We start from the raw sequence: 21,295 nt of genomic DNA, 5'->3' as shown, positions 1-21,295 counted from the left end.
AAAGAGCATGCATTATCCTTTAATTCTACACCAAAATGTAACGTTTTCTGATTACAAACAAAATGTTATTGAAGTTTAATCATAACAGGGTGGAATCGAAACATTAACAATTCTGTTAGAATGTGGAAAATAATTACGGAGAAAAATGTATACACATGGGCAAGGGCAATTACTCTGTTTCCTTTTTTTTTTTTTTTAATATATTATTGACATTTTTCTTTCAATTTGTAAATTTGCTTCAACATTTCAGGGTTGTTTTTTTTTAAAGACAGACACTACATGTTGCTGATCTGTGGGTTAGTGGCTCAATCATTGTGCACTGATTCTCCACTGATGCCTTGATTGCCATAAGTTTATCTACTGACCTACAGATCAAGGTAATAAATATTTTTCTACTCTATAACCCAAGAGCTTCTTCTTTAGGATACATTGTTTTTACACTATGTGCCTAATTCTGTTGTATGTTTTAGGACCCTAGCAATAGTTTCTTAAACTTTCAGACAATCAGAGCTAGTTTAGAATGAAAGCACAAAACAAAAGCCAGATCTGTATAGTTTTTTTTTTTTCTGAAAATGTTTTCTATTTTAAAGAAAAGTCCAGATATATCAGCTTATAAGGCCAACTTGGGAAATTAGGTATTTTTAAAACTTGTACTTATACTAAAGATATTTGAAGTATTTTTAAACTAGCTATGTTTTTCAAGTTTTTTATTTATTTGTTTGCATTAGATTTAAATTTTTTAAATTAATTGTTTGAAAAAAATATTTAGCTGCACTATTTTATCAATACCCCAAGGATCAGTTCTAGGCCCAGTACTGTTCACTATGTACACATATCCACTCAGCGGTGTCATACGGCCAACCGGCATCTTATATCATTTCTTTGCTGATGACTCACAGTTATACGATTCATCAGTACCCTCAGAGGTGTCGCATCTGGCAGAGAAAATCAGTAGTACCGTTGCAAGGGTGAGCGATTGGATGGTTGAAAATAAACTCAAGATGAACGAAGACAAGACAGAAATAATTAAGATTGGCACTAGGAACAATGTCTCAAAAGTTGAAAGCACAGATTCTCTCTTTATCACGAACTGCCATGTTCCTTTTGTCCATGTAGTGCGGAATCTTGGAGTTTTCTTCGACTCAACACTCTCTTTCGACCCACACATAAGTCAGCTCTGCAAAGGTCTTTATCTGCAGCTGCGCAGATTAGGCCAGATCCGACCATATTTAACAACAGAGTCAACAAAAACGCTAGCTGTGGCATTCATACTCTCCCGCCTTGACTACTGCAACGCCGTGCTAGCAGGTATACCTGATGACAAAATAGCGAAGCTGCAACGTATACAGAACAACGCCGCTCGAATAGTCCTTAAAAAAACTAGACAAGATTCTGCTACTATGCTCTTGCACACGCTCCATTGGCTTCCCGTGAAAGCGAGAATCGATTACAAGGTCGCCACACTTTGTCATCAGTGTATATATAACAATGAGATGCCCTTGTACCTTAGCGAACTGATTACTCCATATGTCCCGCAGAGAGCCCTGCGCTCAATGGACTCAACGCTTTTAGTAGTGCCACGTTTCTCCCTCAAAAGCTACGGTCTGCGTGCTTTTTCAGTTCATGGACCAAAGGTTTGGAACTCACTCCCCATTGATCTCAGACAACATGCTACACCACTTTTAAGAAGAACATTAAGACCTATCTGTTTAAAACTTTTTTAGATTAACTGTCATTTTAGCTCTCGTGTTTTTGTTTGTAATGTTGTTACAGCGCCTTGAGCCTACATTTTGTTTGTTAACAGCCCTTTATAAATAAAATTATTATTATTATTATTATTATTACTCCATTATATGGTAATGCATTTAGATGTGATATATATATGTTAAACAGTGAGTTTTTCTCAAATCAACTAGGGACTAAATGGTCTATTAAACATGAGGTCAAGGAAAAAGGATGAACATTTCAAGGCTACAGAAGGAACATTAAACATCTCTCTCACTGTGAAAAGATTCTACCGATCTTCAAATGATCAACATGTTTTATCTAAAGTTCATCTGCCATTTCTTCAAATGGAGCCATAGTCAGAATAAGGTAAGAAATATTCTTATACTTCACAGCATTTATTTCTTTGTAAAGCGATGATCCTGCATTAGTATGTTGTATATGCATTGTTGCTGTATTTGTTTTGTATATAATGATGTCAGTAATTACTTCACAAACACATAACAACTTCATACACAACTTGTAAGTTTACCTGTCTAGTTAAAGAAATTTGTATTGTATTTGTTTTAGTAGTGTGTAGTTATGAAAGTAAACTGAATTTTCATTTGTTAAACTTAGTGATATACCATTTTAATTTCAGTTAAAATATGTGGATGTTCCTATTAAATTTTTCAGAAAAACTGAATTGCTCTGAAATAATTCCAACTGTATAAATGTAAATATATTTCAACAAATAATGGCATTGGATTCTTTGTCATTTGGATTAATTCAATAGTAATGTATTCTAAATATGGAATTCAAACCCAAAAATGAAAAGTTGTGAATCACCATCAACTTTCACTTTGCCACTTGCAGATTGGGATGATTCAAGTTACTGGAGATTGGGATGATTCAAGTTACTGGAGATTGGGATGATTCAAGTTACTATTGTAGCTAAATATTATTTTGTTGTACAATTGCCATGCAACTATGTGTTAATGTGCATGGTCTTTACACCCCAGTACTTAATTGGACAAGAAAAAAAGGATCTACAATTCACAGTGATATGATGTACTATTGCATAAACAAGTTGACTTGACTTCATATAGATCTTTAACTAAATAAACTGTTTCAATTCTTCAGTGTGTGATAGTGTGACAAAAAACATTCATGGTTTCTTGTGATTATGTGCAATATAATGACATATTAAGTTGAATACTCTTAAACTGTTTCATTTCTAAGATGTGGAAAAATGTGCATTATATTTTCATGTTGGGAGTTAATGTAAAAAAAAAACCTATGATATGATATACAATTGCATGCAAAAAATCCTAACCCTAACACATTCAATGAACAATCAGTATGAATGTTTCCACCAAAGGAAATGTTTCCGCTCATGATGCATCTATTTATTTGGCTCCAGATATTCAACTGATGCACATTTGCAAAACAAATGTAAAAAAAAAAAGATTTAATCCATTACATGTATATAATTGTGCAGGAACATTAGGGATTGTCATTTGTATCACACTCTCATTCATTGAGACTCTACACTTAATCTGGTGATCTAAATGTATTTGCAATTCACAGTAAAATCATTCTTTGAGTGCTTAAAAAAGAAATTCATACGGATGTATAACTGTGTTAGACGTCTTCATGTATATTCCGATTGAACGTTTGTAACAATAAATATAACAACAAATGTGTGATAATTAGCAGGTCTTTGACCTCTGCACTTAGCGTGGTGATCAAAATGTATTTGCAATTCCCAGTGAAATCATTCTTTGAGTGCTTTAAAAAGAAATTCATACGGATGTATAACTGTGTTAGACGTCTTCATTATATTCCGATTGAACGTTTGTAACAATAATTAAGTCACACTCAAGGAACATATGAACGGGTCCATCAAAGGAAATATCGCCGCTCGTGATGCAGCACACACTAATCAACATTTGCACTTGCAGACCAACTAAATAGTTGCAGAGAAAACACATTTAATTGATGACATTACTATGTTTAGCTTAGGACTTTTCAAAAGCGAAGACTGGACTCTTTAGCTTTTTTGGTGTTTATAGGAATGATTAAGGGAGGACTTTTAAAAGCGAAGACTGGACTCCTTAGCCATCTTCGTGTTGAAGTTATTCAACTGATGCACGTTTGCAAAACAAATTTAAAAAAAAAAGGATAAAATAATAAGCCATCAGATGTATATGATTGTGCAAGATTGTGGCTGTTGAGTCCTTATGTTTGGCTGCACACTAGGCAGGTTATTCCTGAGCTTTAGTCAATGCCATCAATGAGATAAATGGAATTAATTTGTTTTAGTGTTTTTTTTGTTACTCTTAAAACTGACATTTTTCTGGGTAGAAAGACATGATACTATGTGATTCCCATTTCTGTAATTCATATATTTTTCTTTGAAAAATTTCTGTATCTTGAGTTGTTTTTATTGTTCTATATATTATGCAATTGTCTGCAAATAATCTTACTTTTGTTCCTGAACTAATGCAAATTTGGTTAATTATTTATATAAATTCAAAATAGTACTAAACCTAAGTCTGAACAACATTTTCATCCACTTGAATATTGATCATATAATTGACTTTGTCTGTTTTTTTTATAATTATAAAGTTCCATTCCAGATCTTTTCATTTTTCCAGTTATGCTACCACACAAAAACTTCATCTTCTTTCAGCCTTCTCAAGTTGCAGTGTTAACTTTTTAGATTGCATCCAATTATCAATTCAAATAGAGAGTAGCCAGGAGTAGTTATATCATCAATTCAGTAGTAATCATTGCCTTTGTAAGTGATTTCTGGTGTTCTCACTCTGAAGCTGCATGCAACTAAGTGCTCTCTTCTGTGTCTTATGTATAGAGGGACTTCTTTTGGTCTGACAGTTATTCTGGGCAGGGAACATATTTTCATATGGGTGATGAACATATGCCCAAAGCAGTCTTTTTTTGTGAGCTGAAAGATGAACATGGTAACAGTGAATATTTCCAATAATCAGGGTACAAACATTTTTCATCACCATAGCTGTTATTCTTTCTGTTATCCATGGGCAGTCAATAAATGCTATTGGACATGATATCTTGTTGTTTTGCCAGCATAATATTTTTACTTTTACCCATCATAAGTTCTTAGTTTTACCTGTCATATTTTCTTAGTTATGCCTGTCATATTTTCTTAGTTTTACATGTCATATTTTCTTAGTTTTTTACCTGTCATATTTTCTTAGTTTTACCTGTCATAAGTTCTTAGTTTTACTTGTCATATTTTCTTATCTTATCTTCTTATCTTATATAATACAGACGTTACTTCAAAAAAGAAGATGATTACGTCCTACGCGTCATGCATTTAGTCATGCATATTAACCAATGACTTAAATTCTGCCAAGTCACTGGTTTTCCTGGCTAGCTCAGGCAACCCATTCCATGCTCTAATAGCACTAGGGAAGAAGGAGTATTTGTACAAATTTGTCCTAGCATATGGGACGAGGAATGTGCCTTTATCTTTGTGTCTTTCAGAGTATTTTATTAAATTTTGTTTTTGTATTTGAAGTTTTACATGTCATATTTATTTAGTTTTACATGTCATATTTTCTTAGTTTTACCTGTCATATTTTCTTAGATTTACCTGTCATAGTATCTTGTTAAACATGTTTATCATTTGTAATGACTGGTATATTTTACTAGTACACCATTAACATATGCTGGAAAAAATTCCAGTTCTACTTCAATATTATATACTGTAGCTTGAACTTCATTTGTATTAACATTATTACTTTGTTACCTATTCTGATTTCCAATTCCTTATCTATTTCTTGGTACATTATATTTTTGGAGAATTAGATTCTTGTCTTTGATGTGGATAATAAATTTCTCTTTGGTGATCTAGATTCCAATAATATTGCTTTTAACAGGATGCATTTCTTTCTTTGTTCTTCTATTAATGAGTTAATAACACTCAAAGTCTTGCCACTTAGTTTACAGATGAATATATTAGAACAAGTATCTTCATTGTAATTGCAAGTTTCACAGATAGTCTGAAAATAACTATGTTTGTCATCAGTTACTTTAAGGTTCCTCATTTTTTTGCCTATAAATATTCTTTTTATGTTCACGCTTGGTAGTTTCTGTTTTGTCACCCTTGTTTTGACTCGCAGTTTTTTTTTTCTTCAGTTTCTTTTTTTTTTTGAACTTCATATTCTTTGTATGGTTTTGCTTCCTTTTAATTTCTTTCAGCATTTCTTGTTGCACTTCTCTCTTCTCTTTGTGCTCTTGCCAATTTCAGCTTTCTTTTCTTTCCTTTCCATTTATGTCAAAACATCTTTCTTTTCTTCATCTTTAAGACCAAACAAGTCAGCAACTTTCTTTAGTTAAATGTATCCAGCCATATATCTATTAATACTTATCAAATGTACCAATGCATTCTGTACTCTTTTATAGATAATTATGATATCTATCATCTTTTATAATTTACAATCACTGACAATATTATCAAGCCAATACTGTTGTGATGAACATAACACAGTCAATAGTCAACAATCTAATAATCAATGTCATAATCAATTATTATGTTTTTACAATATTTTTTTTTCAATTGTCCTAACAAGGAGAAAACATAATTAATAAAATATTATAATTTTTAAAAAAATGTAACAAAATTTATACCAAAATGTTACAATTACATAAATGATGATATGATGATGACTGAGTGTCCTTGCACTGAAAACTTTGATTAAATTGAGGAGGATTCAAGCAACACATTGACCTCACTCTCTTACCCTAAAGCACATTGTTTTCCAAAAGCAAGATTTAGTCAATATATAAAAACAAACAAGAACAGCAAGAAAAAGACAGAAACTTTTCAAGAAATACTACATATACTTAAAATATCAATAACAATGACTTAAAGATCCCAAGAAATTGTGTACAATATTAAACAAAACAATAGTCTAAACACAAAAATCTACTAGTGTTAAATTTGCGACCTCTATAACATTAATTACTGATCATATTTATTACACATTGAAAAAAGACAAAATTTAACAAGGACACAATATCAGTGATACCAAATTTTGACAAGAACAATACTGTCACCAGCTTTCTAAATATATAACATATAAAAATCAAAATTATCAGTAATATATTTCAATACTGATTATCTTCCTGTAATGTCATTCAATACAAACACTGATATAGCTCATCACTTTGAAGAGTTGTTTTTTAATCTTTTCTCTTTTCACTGCCCAACTTCAATAGAATGTATATATATATATATGTATATATATATAAGTATATATATATACTTTTACTGCACACAATTACTATTGAGATATATAATATACATCAGCACAAATTTATTGCCTGTGTCAAAATTTATAGTTACTAACTTCAATATATATACTTGTACTGCACAAAATTACTGACTATTACTTGATGAGATATATAATATACATTGGCATAAAAATATTGTCTGCCTGTGTCAAAATTTACAATCACTGTCCAACTTTAATATAATATATATACTTGTACTGCACAAAATTACTGACTTTACTTTATGAGAGATATAATATATATTGACACAAATTTACTATTATCCTGTCTGAAAATGTACAATTACAGTTCTTATGGTTACAGAATAATATGGCTAAATCAAAAACTTAATAACTTGGGCTTCAAGACACTTTATTGAGTGTAATCAATAATAAATAAAAAAATTAAAAACTTAACAATTTGCAGCAGTCAAAGTCTGAATATCACAGCTTTACACAACTTGTACTTTTCTCTCCTTAACTCTACTGGTCCTCTACTGTGTCAGCCTGGCTTGACCCAACTATGTTAAAAAACACAGTCCATAGTCAGATAACCATATCACTGTTAATCTACATGGGGATTGTTTACATCAGTCCTTTTTAAGTACACAGGCCTGTGTCACATGTGTTTGGTTGATTAATCATAGGGCTACACTGCCCAGCATCACAGTTCAGTTACATTACTTTCATAGTTTGACTTTACCTCTATTCTTCACTACATACACATACTTGGTTTGCTTATTCAAAGATCCATGACATCACACCATTCACTTTGTATCTATTTTTTTTTAATGATAATATCTGAATGTTAAAGTTATATCAATTTCTGGGGTATCTCAAGTGTCCTATCAATTTTTGGTGCACCTTCATGGTCATATCAATTGTTGGGCACCTCAAGTGTCCTATCAATCGTTGGGGCTCCCTCATACATATGTTGGGTACCTCAAGTGTGTCCTATCAGGTGTTGGGGCACCACAAGCTTTCTAACAAATGTTTGGTCACCTCAAATGCCCTTTTAACTGTTGGGGCACCTCAAATCTCTTATCAATTGTTGGGGCATTTCATTCTTCATACAAGTGTGCTCTATTAGCTGTTAGGGCACCACAAGTTTCCTAACAAATGTTTGGTCACCTCAAATGCCCTTTTAACTGTTGGGGCACCTCAAATCTCCTATCAATTGTTGGGGCACTTCAAGTATCCTATCAATTGTTGGGCACCTCAAGTGTCCTATCAATGGTTGGTCCACCTCATCCATCATACAAACTGTTTTTCACCTCATGTGTGTCCTATCAGCTATTGGAGCACCACAAGTGTCCTAATAACTGTTTAGGTTTCTCAAATGTCCTTTTAACTGTTGGGGCACCTCAAATGTCCTATCATTTAGTAAGGCACATTTTCTCTCCTACCAACTGTTGGGGCACATCATGTCCAGTCATCAGTGTGAACACCTCAGGTGTCCTATCAATTTTTGGGGCTGCAACTATTAGGCTTCATAATACTTTTAGGATATATCAAATGTTGTAACCAAGATATCTCTATGTATCTCTATGTATTTTTATTTATTTATTAGTTTTAATTACCATTATTCTTTTATAATCCATAGAATTTTTTAAAATTATTGTGAAGTCCTGTTCATTGCTCCCAGAACCACTTTGTTTTTTGTTTTTTTTTCAGTTTCATTACAACATATTTAATCACACTTCTTTTTACTGAAGGTTAGTTTCATTTTGTTTACAGATATCAAGCTACAAAATTAGATTCCAATTTTTTGGGGTTCTTGTCAATATCTGCAATTTAAATCCATATATAAAGTTTTGTTAACTTGGACTTTTTTTTTTATACAACTTTATATTTCATATTTTTTTCTTCCTGAGGTTCAAATGTATCAATTATTTTTGTTGGCAGATATCATGGTAGAGAAATAGGAATCTACTTAAGTTTTTTAATGTTTGATTAGTCAAAATATTTGCACTATTCCTATTTCCAATATCTGCCAGTGTCTGCTAAGTGTAACTAGTTAAGATTAGGAAAATGGTGATTGCAAAGTCTTACATATGGACAAAAAGAATGCTAAAGATTGGTCTCTTGGGGCTTGATTCAGTGAAAGAATGTTGGACTAGCAGAAGTGTTATGGAGTGAGTGTGTTTCTATGGTGACAGTGGGAAGAGGTTAGCGATTGGTTGTGAATGATGCTAAATATGTGGCATTGTTGTCATTTTGTCTTAAATGCAGAAGACTCCAAAACGTAAAACCAAAAGGTTGTGTTTTTTTAGTGAGTTACATTTTGTTATGAAATGTTATTACTGAAGTCTACTACAGTGATTTCATTTGATCACAAGTTATTTTGTCTATGTTATAAATTTTATATTTAGTTTTGTTCACAGGGAAGTTATTCAAGTTATTTGGAGTTTCATTAGTTAAGATATACCATGCCCACAGCAGTTTAGTTGTCTACCAGCAGTTTGATGCTACAAGTCAATGACTGTCAACACCAAGAAGACTAAATTAAATAAAGCCATGTCTATTTCTACATCATTTTGTTGCTACTAACTTCTAACCTGGTGTTAATAACAACTAACGTGAAATGGGAGAAGTAAATTATTATCTGATTCATACTCAACTCTTCAAATTCCATATAATTGTAGAGAACTGACATAAAATAAAACATTAACAAAATGTGTATTATTTTTGTAACTTTTCCTCCACTTTGCATAAATTTCCTACTAGATTTTCATCATTTTTTCCTAAAGTCATTTCAGTTGTAAATTATTTTGTGCAACAAGTTACTGGAAAAAAGTCAAGCAAGAGAGGTCACTACACTAAGACTTTGTCTTCTCATAAGAATGGATTGTTTTCTCAAAAGAATGGATGGCTGCCTGGTCATGTGGTATGTGCACTGGACTGTTGTGGGGTCATCTTGATGCTCATATCTTGCCTGATGCCATTTATTCTGCTGGACGTTTGGTCAAGGAAGTAGATTCTCTTCAACTCTCAAGGAACATTCAAAACATGTCAAACATTTGACAAGAATATCAGCGTGCAGTGTATATGTAAGTAATGTTGAAACATCTGATCTCATTTATGCATTCTTGAAGACAATCTGCAGCCACTAAACCAGTTACATCAGATCTGGATAAAGTTGTCACCTCCTCTTCATTAAGGCTAGAACAGAAAGATTTTATTATTCTTTTACTCTACTTTCTGTCAGTGTGTTTCATAGTCATTTGTCACATCACTAAGAAACTTAGTTCATTAAGCACTGGCTGTATAAGACTGTCTGTTTATATGTTTTGTGTGTGAATGTTGTTCCTGTTTGCATCTATATTGTCATTGCTATAGTGGTAATCCTAAGGATAATTGTAATCAAACTGAATTTTCATTTGTTTGGATCTTATCTCGTGGGAATTTTAAACTTGATAATTTGCTCTTTGCTTACATTTTCATTTTTAAGTACATTCTAAAAGAAATACAATACATAAGGATAGAAAAAAAAGAGCAAACAATATAGAGATTGGCTGAGGCAATATAAAGAAAGTGAGATCAAATAAAAGAATATATAAAAAGAATAAACCTAGAGATTTTAAAACAATCTACACAGTCTCTGTAGCTATTTGGAAAGATTGCTATTGCCAACTAAACAAAACAAATTAGTTTGGAATACAAGCAAAAGAACTTAGAAAGTTGTGATTTTATTTTCTAGAAAAGCACAAACTTTATAGCAGAATTTTCACTCTAAATATTAAAGCTTTCTGTATTCTGTACATTAGATACACTAAATAGCTAGTTATTTATAGTTTTTTGGCATAATTGAAAATCTTCAATAAATTCCTTAGAATTTAAAGGCTTAATAAACCTTACAATTTTTTTTCACTTAATTTGGGTAGTTATTCTTTGCTGCTGTAGTAGGTGTCTTAAGTGTATTTTTTTTCTTTAAAGTTTATTCATAAAATACTAAGTTAAAACATAAAGCTGCATCATCAGAATAGTTTTATTGAACATGAAAAGAAAAGCAATAGAATTTTATTTTTTTTTCCTTTTCAAGGCAAAAGTTTTTAGACCAACATGATGAAAAGGTAGACATGTACATGTAGACCAGCATGATGAAGATGTAGACCAACATGAAGATGTAGACCAACATGAAGATGTAGACCAACATGAAGATGTAGACCAACATGAAGATGTAGACCAACATGATAAAGATGTAGACCAGCTAGATGAAGATGTAGACCAGCTAGATGAACATGTAGACCAACATGAAGATGTAGACCAACATAAGGATGTAGACCAGCATGATGAAGATGTAGAACATTATGAAGATGTAGACCAACATGGAGATGTAGATCAACATGAAGATGTAGACCAGCATGATGAAGATGTAGACCAACATGAAGATGTAGACCATTATGAAAATGTAGACCAACATGGAGATGTAGATCAACATGATGAAGATGTAGACCAACATGAAGATGTAGACCAACATGAAGATTTAGACCAAGATGATGAAAAGGTAGACATGTACATGTAGACCAGCATGAACATGTAGACCAACATGAAGATGTAGACCAACATGATGAAAAGGTAGACATATTTATGTAGACCAACATGATGAAAAGGTAGACATGTACATTATGGCCCACAGGAATGGAGAACCGCAAACATAATACCCATCTTAAAGAAAAATAAACCACCTGGAGACCCAAAAAGTTATAGACCAATATCTCTAACATCCAACATTGGCAAAATGGCAGAAAAAATGATCAATAACCGACTTTATTGGTGGCTAGAAAGTACTTGCTCACTCCACAATGCACAAGCTGGCTTCAGGAAAGCAAGTAGAACAGAAGACCACCTCTTTCGTTTTATCCAGGACACAGTAGAAGGGTTTCATGAAAACAAGCACACTAGAGCAGTATTTATAGATTTGCAGCAAGCCTATGACAGAGTGTGGAGAAAAGGTCTATTTTTGAAGATGAAAAAAATGGGCATCCATGGAAAAATGTACAGCTGGATCAGAGCATTCTTAAAAAACAGAACCATCCAAACCCGATTCGAAGGTGCCATCTCTAGTCAAAAAAGTTTGGAAGAAGGACTACCACAAGGTTCAGCCCTTAGCTGCACTCTCTTTCTAATCTTCATGAATGACCTCCCGGACCTCATTTCGGTCAATAAGGCACTTTATGCAGACGACCTTTTAATTTGGACTACAGAGAAATATCCAGTGCTGACTAGATCCAAACTAAATAGAGCCCTCACAACTATCTCCACATATTCAAAATTATGGAAAATGGAAATAAACAAAGAAAAGTCAGTTTATTCAATCTTTAGCCACAGCAACAAAACAGCAAAAAGAAACTACATCCTAAAAATAGACTCTCAGCCAATAAATAAAGAAGAAAATCCAACATATCTTGGTGTAAAACTAGACCAAAGACTGTCTCTAAAACACTTTATGGCAGATTTAAAAGAAAAGGCATCACAAAGATTAAACATAATAAAACACCTAGCAGGAACATCCTGGGGAGCTGAAAAGAAAACCTTAAGACAGTTATACACTGGATATGTCAGATCTGTAATGGATAACTGTCTCTCCATACAAGTAGCTGCCAACAAAACCTATCAATCATCATTAGATACAATCCAAAACCAAGCCTTGCGGTTAATTAGTGGAGGTATGAGAACTACTCCCACAGCAGCCTGTGAAATAGACTCCAATATTGAACCTCTTAAGTTAAGGCGCAACAGAGCAGCATTAGAAGCTATTGAGAGATACAGAAGGTTGGAGGACGATCATCCAAATAAATTACTAACACAGAGAAATAAGAAAAACAACCAAAAAAAGCAAAGGACTCTGATCCAACTTACTGACGAACTAGCCCTAAAACACCACCTACCCAATAACAGAGAAAAAATTACCAGGTTTTCAAACATTACACCCGGACTAAACTACAAACAACCAACCATCAAAACACATTTACTAAATAACACCTTAACAAAAGAATCAAATCCACTGGAGCTCAAAGTAGGCACGCTTGAAACAATCGAAAGCTATCCAAAAACAGCTATCCATATTTATACAGACGGATCGGCTTTCAAAGCTACCATCAATGCTGGTCTTGGTGCCTTCCTGGTCTTCCCTAAAAATAAACACTTTGAGATAAGCGCACCCTGTGGTGATTACTGCTCAAACTTCCAAGCCGAAATTGAGGCAATTACCATAGCACTCCAGACAGTAGAAAACAAATTATATGAAGGAGTGCAACCACCATCAGATATTGTTGTCTTTACAGACTCCCAATCTACTCTGGAAGCACTTAACAGCAGCACCTCAATAAGCCCAAGAGAGTTGACAACACTCAGTGTGATAATCCACCAGATGATATCAAAATTAAATATCAATATTACACTACAGTGGATCCCTGGACACATTGGCATCATGGGAAATGAAAAGGCAGATAAGCTATCAAAGGCAGGTTCAACTATGGAACAACCAGATAGACCTGTTAACTACCTCACCCTCAGGTCAATGTTAGTCAACAATCACAAAGAGGAGTGGCTCAACCAATGGGCATCAGGAAACACAGGCAGAGCCATGTACAGAGAAATGACTACGCCTAACAAACTGGACAATATTAACTTCCTCCCCCGCAAAGAACAATCTACAATCTTCCAACTAAGAACAGGACACACACCACTATTAAATTACCACCTGAACAAAATAAACTCCACACAACTACCCCTTTGCAGACACTGCACCCACCCCTCTGAAACCGTAAACCATATCCTCTTTGAATGCCCCTCCCTAATCCACCTTAGGCAGACCCTACTTCCACTACAGCCCAACATAACCAACACCCTGTACGGCAGTGCTGAACAACTGAAGAAAACAGCACACTTTTTTTCCTTGGCACAGTCTGCAAAAGAGCTCACAGCTCAGCAGCAATAAAGCTGGCTAGAAGAAGAAGAAGAAGATGGCCCACAATGAAGATGTAGACCAACATGAAGATGTAGACCAACTTGAAGATGTAGACCAACATGATAAAAAGGTAGACATGTACATGTAGACCAGCATGATGAAGATGTAGACCAACATGAAGATGTAGACCAACATGAAGATGTAGACCAACATGAAGATGTAGACCAACATGAAGATGTAGACCAGCATGATGAAGATGTAGAACAACATGAAGATGTAGACCAACATGAAGATGTAGACCAACATAAACATGTAGACCAACTTAAAGATGTAGACCAACATGAAGATGTAGACCAACATGAAGATGTAGACCAACATGATGAAAAGGTAGACATGTACATGTAGACCAGCATGATGAAGATGTAGACCAACATAAAGATGTAGACCAGCATGATAAAGATGTAGACCAACATGAAGATGTAGACCAACATGAAGATGTAGACCAACATGAAGATGTAGACCAACATGAAGAACATGTAGACCAACATGAAGATGTAGACCAACATGAAGATGTAGACCAACATGAAGATATAGACAAACATGAGGATGTAGACCAACATGAAGATGTAGACCAACATGAAGATATAGACCAGCATGATGAAGAATGAAGACCAACATGAAGATGTAGACCAACATGAAGATGTAGACCAACATGATAAAGATGTAGACCAACATGATAAAGATGTAGACCAGCTAGATGAAGATGTAGACCAACATGATGAAGATGTAGACCATTATGAAGATGTAGACCAACATGGAGATGTAGATCAACATGAATATGTAGACCAGCATGATGAAGATGTAGACCAACATGAAGATGTAGACCATTATGAAAATGTAGACCAACATGGAGATGTAGATCAACATGATGAAGATGTAGACCAACATGAAGATGTAGACCAACATGAAGATGTAGACCAACATGAAGATTTAGACCAACATGATGAAAAGGTAGACATGTACATGTAGACCAGCATGAACATGTAGACCAACATGAAGATGTAGACATGAAGATGTAGACCAACATGATGAAAAGGTAGACATATTTATGTAGACCAACATGATGAAAAGGTAGACATGTACATTATGGCCCACAATGAAGATGTAGACCAACATGAAGATGTAGACCAACTTGAAGATGTAGACCAACATGATAAAAAGGTAGACATGTACATGTAGACCAGCATGATAAAGATGTAGACCAACATGAAGATGTAGACCAACATGAAGATGTAGACCAACATAAACATGTAGACCAACTTAAAAATGTAGACCAACATGAAGATGTAGACCAACATGAAGATGTAGACCAACATGATGATGTAGACCAACATGAAGATGTAGACCAACATGATGAAAAGGTAGACATGTACATGTAGACCAGCATGATGAAGATGTAGACCAACATAAAGATGTAGACCAGCATGATGAAGATGTAGACCAACATGAAGATGTAGACCAACATGAAGATGTAGACCAACATGAAGATGTAGACCAACATAAAGATGTAGACCAACATGAAGAACATGTAGACCAACATGAAGATGTAGACCAACATGAAGATGAAGACCAACATGATGAAGAATGAAGACCAACATGAAGATGTAGACCAACATGAAGATGTAGACTAACATGAAGATGTAGACCAACATGAAGATGTAGACCAGCATGATGAAGATGTAGACTAACATGAAGATGTAGACTAACATGAAGATGTAGACCAACATGAAGGTGTAGACCAACATGAAGATGTAGACCAGCATGATGAAGAATGAAGACCAACATGAAGATTAAGACCAACATGAAGATGTAGACCAACATGAAGATGTAGACTAACATGAAGATGTAGACTAACATGAAGATGTAGACCAGAATGATGAAGATGTAGACCAACATGAAGATGTAGACCAACATAAAGATGTAGACCAACATGAAGATGTAGACCAACATGAAGATGTAGACCAACATGAAGATATAGACCAACATTAAGATGTATACCAACATGATGAAAAGGTAGACATGTACATGTAGACCAGCATGATGAAGATGTAGACCAACATGAAGATGTAGACCAACATGAAGATGTAGACCAACATGAAGATGTAGACCAACATGATGAAATGGTAGACATGTACATGAAGACCAGCATAACGAAAATTTAGACCAACATGAAGATGTAGACCAACATGAAGATGTAGACCAACATGAAGATATAGACCAGCATGATGAAGATGTAGACCAACATGAAGAAGATGTAGACCAACATGAAGATATAGACAAACATGAAGATGTGGACCAACATGAAGATGTAGACCAACATGAAGATGTAGACCAACATGAAGATGTAGACCAGCATGATGAAGATGTAGACCAACATGAAGATGTAGACCAGCATGATGAAGATAAAGACCAACATGAACATGTAGACCAACATGAAGATGTAGACCAACATGAAGATTTAGACGAACATGATGAAAAGGTAGACATGTACATGTAGACCAGCATGATGAAGATGTAGACCAATATGAAGATGTAGACCAGCATGATGAAGACCAGCATGATGAAGATGTAGACCAACATGAAGATGTAGACCAACATGATGAAAAGGTAGACATGTACATGTAGACCAGCATGATGAAGATGTAGACCAACATGAAGATGTAGACCAGCATGATGAAGATGTAGACCAACATGAAGATGTAGACCAACATGATGAAAAGGTAGACATGTACATGTAGACCAGCATGATGAAGATGTAGACCAACATGAAGATGTAGACCAGCATGATGAAGATGTAGACCAACATGAAGATGTAGACCAACATGAAGATGTAGACCAACATAAATATGTAGACCTACATGAAGATGTAAACCAACATGATGAAGATGTAGACCAGCTAGATGAAGATGTAGACCAGCTAGATGAAGATGTAGACCAACATGAAGATGTAGACCAACATGAAGATGTAGACCAGCATGATGAAGATGTAGACCAACATGAAGATGTAGACCAACATGAAGATGTAGACCAACATGAAGATGTAGACCAACATGAAGATATAGACCAACATGAAGATTTAGACCAACATGATGAAAAGGTAGACATGTACATGTAGACCAGCATGAAGATGTAGACCAACATGAAGATGTAGACCAACATGATGAAAAGGTAGACATGTACATTATGGCCCACAATGAAGATGTAGACCAACATGAAAATGTTGACCAACATGAAGATGTAGACCAACATGAAGATGTAGACCAACATGAAGATGTAGACCAACATGATGAAAAGGTAGACATGTACATGTAGACCAGCATAATGAAGATGTAGACCAACATGAAGATGTAGACCAACATGAAGATGTAGACCAACATGAAGATGTAGACCAACTTCAAGATGTAGACCAACATGAAGATGTAGACCAACATGAACATGTAGACCAGCATGATGAAGATGTAGACCAACATGAAGAAGATGTAGACCAACATAAAGATATAGACAAACATGAAGATGTGGACCAACATGAAGATGTAGACCAACATGAAGATGTAGACCAACATGAAGATGTAGACCAGCATGATGAAGATGTAGACCAGCATGATGAAGATGTAGACCAGCATGAAGATGTAGACCAGCATGATGAAGATAAAGACCAACATGAAGATGTAGACCAACATGAAGATGTAGACCAACATGAAGATGTAGACGAACATGAAGATGTACACCAACATGAAGATGTAGACCAACATAATGAAAAGGTTGACATGTACATGTAGATCAGCATGATGAAGATGTAGACCAACATGAAGATGTAGACCAGCATGATGAAGATGTAGACCAACATGAAGATGTAGACCAACATGAAGATTTAGACCAACATGATAAAAAGGTAGACATGTACATGTAGACCAGCTTGATGTAGATGTAGACCAACATGAAGATGTAGATCAACATGAAGATGTATACAAACATAAAGATGTATACCAACATGATGAAAAGGTAGACATGTACATTATGGCCCACAATGAAGATGTAGACCAACATGAAAATGTAGACCAACATGAAGATGTAGACCAACACGAAGATGTAGACCAACATGAAGATGTAGACCAACATGAAGATGTAGACCAACATGATGAAAAGGTAGACATGTACATGTAGACCAGCATAATGAAGATGTAGACCAACATGAAGATGTAGACCAACATGAAGATGTAGACAAACATGATAAAAAAGTAGACATGTACATGTAGACCAGCATGATGAAGATGTAGACCAACATGAAGATGTAGATCAACATGAAGATGTATACAAACATAAAGATGTAGACCAGCATGATGAAGATGTAGACCAACATGAAGATATAGACCAACATGAAGATAAGGAACAACATGAAGATGTAGACCAACATGAAGATGTAGACCAACATGAAGATGTAGACCAGCATGATGAAGATGTAGACCAACATGAAGATGTAGACCAACATGAAGATGTAGACCAACATGAAGATGTAGACCAACTTGAAGATGTAGACCAACATGAAGATGTAGACCAACATGAAGATGTAGACCAACATGAAAAGGTAGACATGTACATGTTGACCAGCATGATGAAGATGTAGACCAACATGAAGATGTAGACCAACATGAAGATTTAGACCAACATGATAAAAAGGTAGATGTAGACCAACACGAAGATGTAGACCAACATGAAGATGTAGACCAACATGAAGATGTAGACCAACATGATGAAAAGGTAGACATGTACATGTAGACCAGCATAATGAAGATGTAGACCAACATGAAGATGTAGACCAGCATGATGAAGATGTAGACCAACATGAAGATGTAGACCAACATGATGAAAAGGTAGACATGTACATGTAGACCAGCATGATGAAGATGTAGACCAACATGAAGATGTAGACCAACATGAAGATGTAGACCAACATGATGAAAAGGTAGACATGTACATGTAGACCAGCATGATGAAGATGTAGACCAACATGAAGATGTAGACCAGCATGATGAAGATGTAGACCAACATGAAGATGTAGACCAACATGATGAAAAGGTAGACATGTACATGTAGACCAGCATGATGAAGATGTAGACCAACATGAAGATGTAGACCAGCATGATGAAGATGTAGACCAACATGAAGATGTAGACCAACATGATGAAAAGGTAGACATGTACATGTAGACCAGCATGATGAAGATGTAGACCAACATGAAGATGTAGACCAGCATGATGAAGATGTAGACCAACATGAAGATGTAGACCAACATGAAGATGTAGACCAACATGATGAAGATGTAGACCAGCTAGATGAAGATGTAGACCAGCTAGATGAAGATGTAGACCAACATGAAGATGTAGACCAACATGAAGATGTAGACCAGCATGATGAAGATGTAGACCAACATGAAGATGTAGACCAACATGAAGATGTAGACCAGCATGATGAAGATGTAGACCAACATGAAGATGTAGACCATTATGAAGATGTAGACCAACATGGAGATGTAGACTAACATGAAGATGTAGATCAACATGAAGATGTAGACCAGCATGATGAAGATGTAGACTAACATGAAGATGTAGACTAACATGAAGATGTAGACTAACATGAAGGTGTAGACCAGCATGATGAAGATGTAGACCAGCATGATGAAGATGTAGACCAACATGAAGATTTAGACCAACATGAAGATGTAGACCAACATGAAGATATTGACCAACATGAAGATGTATACCAACATGATGAAAAGGTAGACATGTACATGTAGACCAGCATGATGAAGATGTAGACCAACATGAAGATGTAGACTAACATGAAGATGTAGACCAACATGAAGATGTAGACCAACATGAAGATGTAGACCAACATGATGAAAAGGTAGACATGTACATGAAGACCAGCATGACGAAGATGTAGACCAACATGAAGATGTAGACTAACATGAAGATGTAGACCAACATGAAGATGTAGACCAGCATGATGAAGATGTAGACCAACATGAAGAAGATGTAGACCAACATGAAGATATAGAGAAACATGAAGATGTGGACCAACATGAAGATGTAGACCAACATGAAGATGTAGACCAACATGAAGATGTAGACCAACATGATGAAGATGTAGACCAACATGAAGATGTAGACCAGCATGATGAAGATAAAGACCGACATGAAGATGTAGACCAACATGAAGATGTAGACCAACATGAAGATTTAGACGAACATGATGAAAAGGTAGACATGTACATGTAGACCAGCATGATGAAGATGTAGACCAATATGAAGATGTAGACCAGCATGATGAAGATGTAGACCAACATGAAGATGTAGACCAACATGAAGATGTAGACCAACATGAAGATGTAGACCAACATGAAGATGTAGACCAACATGAAGATTTAGACCAACATGATGAAAAGGTAGACATGTACATGTAGACCAGCATGAAGATGTAGACCAACATGAAGATGTAGACCAACATGATGAAAAGGTAGACATGTACATTATGGCCCACAATGAAGATGTAGACCAACATGAAAATGTAGACCAACATGAAGATGTAGACCAACATGAAGATGTAGACCAACATGATGAAAAGGTAGACATGTACATGTAGACCAGCATAATGAAGATGTAGACCAACATGAAGATGTAGACCAACATGAAGATGTAGACCAACATGAAGATGTAGACCAACTTCAAGATGTAGACCAACATGAAGATGTAGACCAACATGAACATGTAGACCAGCATGATGAAGATGTAGACCAACATGAAGAAGATGTAGACCAACATGAAGATATAGACAAACATGAAGATGTGAACCAACATGAAGATGTAGACCAACATGAAGATGTAGACCAACATGAAGATGTAGACCAGCATGATGAAGATGTAGACCAGCATGATGAAGATGTAGACCAGCATGAAGATGTAGACCAGCATGATGAAGATAAAGACCAACATGAAGATGTAGACCAACATGAAGATGTAGACCAACATGAAGATGTAGACGAACATGAAGATGTACACCAACATGATGAAAAGGTAGACATGTACATGAAGACCAGCATGACGAAGATGTAGACCAACATGAAGATGTAGACCAACATGAAGATGTAGACCAACATGATGAAAAGGTAGACATGTACATGAAGACCAGCATGACGAAGATGTAGACCAACATGAAGATGTAGACTAACATGAAGATGTAGACCAACATGAAGATGTAGACCAGCATGATGAAGATGTAGACCAACATGAAGAAGATGTAG

At 35.2% G+C, this 21,295-nt stretch overlaps 1 protein-coding gene across 5 annotated transcripts; it reads left to right on the top strand.

Moving 5' to 3' along the window:
- The first annotated feature begins 230 nt into the window (after window positions 1–230).
- Window positions 231–14,055, top strand: LOC129924162 (uncharacterized). 5 transcript variants are annotated; one of them, XM_056017987.1, is made up of 4 exons: window positions 231–377; window positions 1,917–2,094; window positions 9,782–10,072; window positions 11,065–14,055. In XM_056017987.1, the coding sequence occupies exon 4, from the start codon at window positions 11,764–11,766 to the stop codon at window positions 13,963–13,965; it is 2,202 nt and encodes a 733-aa protein (XP_055873962.1). In that variant the 5' UTR covers window positions 231–377; window positions 1,917–2,094; window positions 9,782–10,072; window positions 11,065–11,763; the 3' UTR covers window positions 13,966–14,055. The 5 variants fall into 5 exon arrangements, with proteins under 5 accessions (XP_055873962.1, XP_055873958.1, XP_055873961.1 ...); XM_056017983.1 differs by having other exon boundaries at window positions 9,773–10,072; XM_056017986.1 differs by having other exon boundaries at window positions 9,750–10,072.
- Window positions 14,056–21,295: the final 7,240 nt, after the last annotated feature.

The sequence above is a fragment of the Biomphalaria glabrata genome, unplaced genomic scaffold, assembly GCF_947242115.1.
Source record: "Biomphalaria glabrata unplaced genomic scaffold, xgBioGlab47.1 scaffold_19, whole genome shotgun sequence".
Classification (NCBI taxonomy): Eukaryota; Metazoa; Mollusca; class Gastropoda; family Planorbidae; genus Biomphalaria; species Biomphalaria glabrata.
Note: the sequence above shows the minus strand (reverse complement) of the source record. Positions and strands in the feature narration are given on the sequence as shown.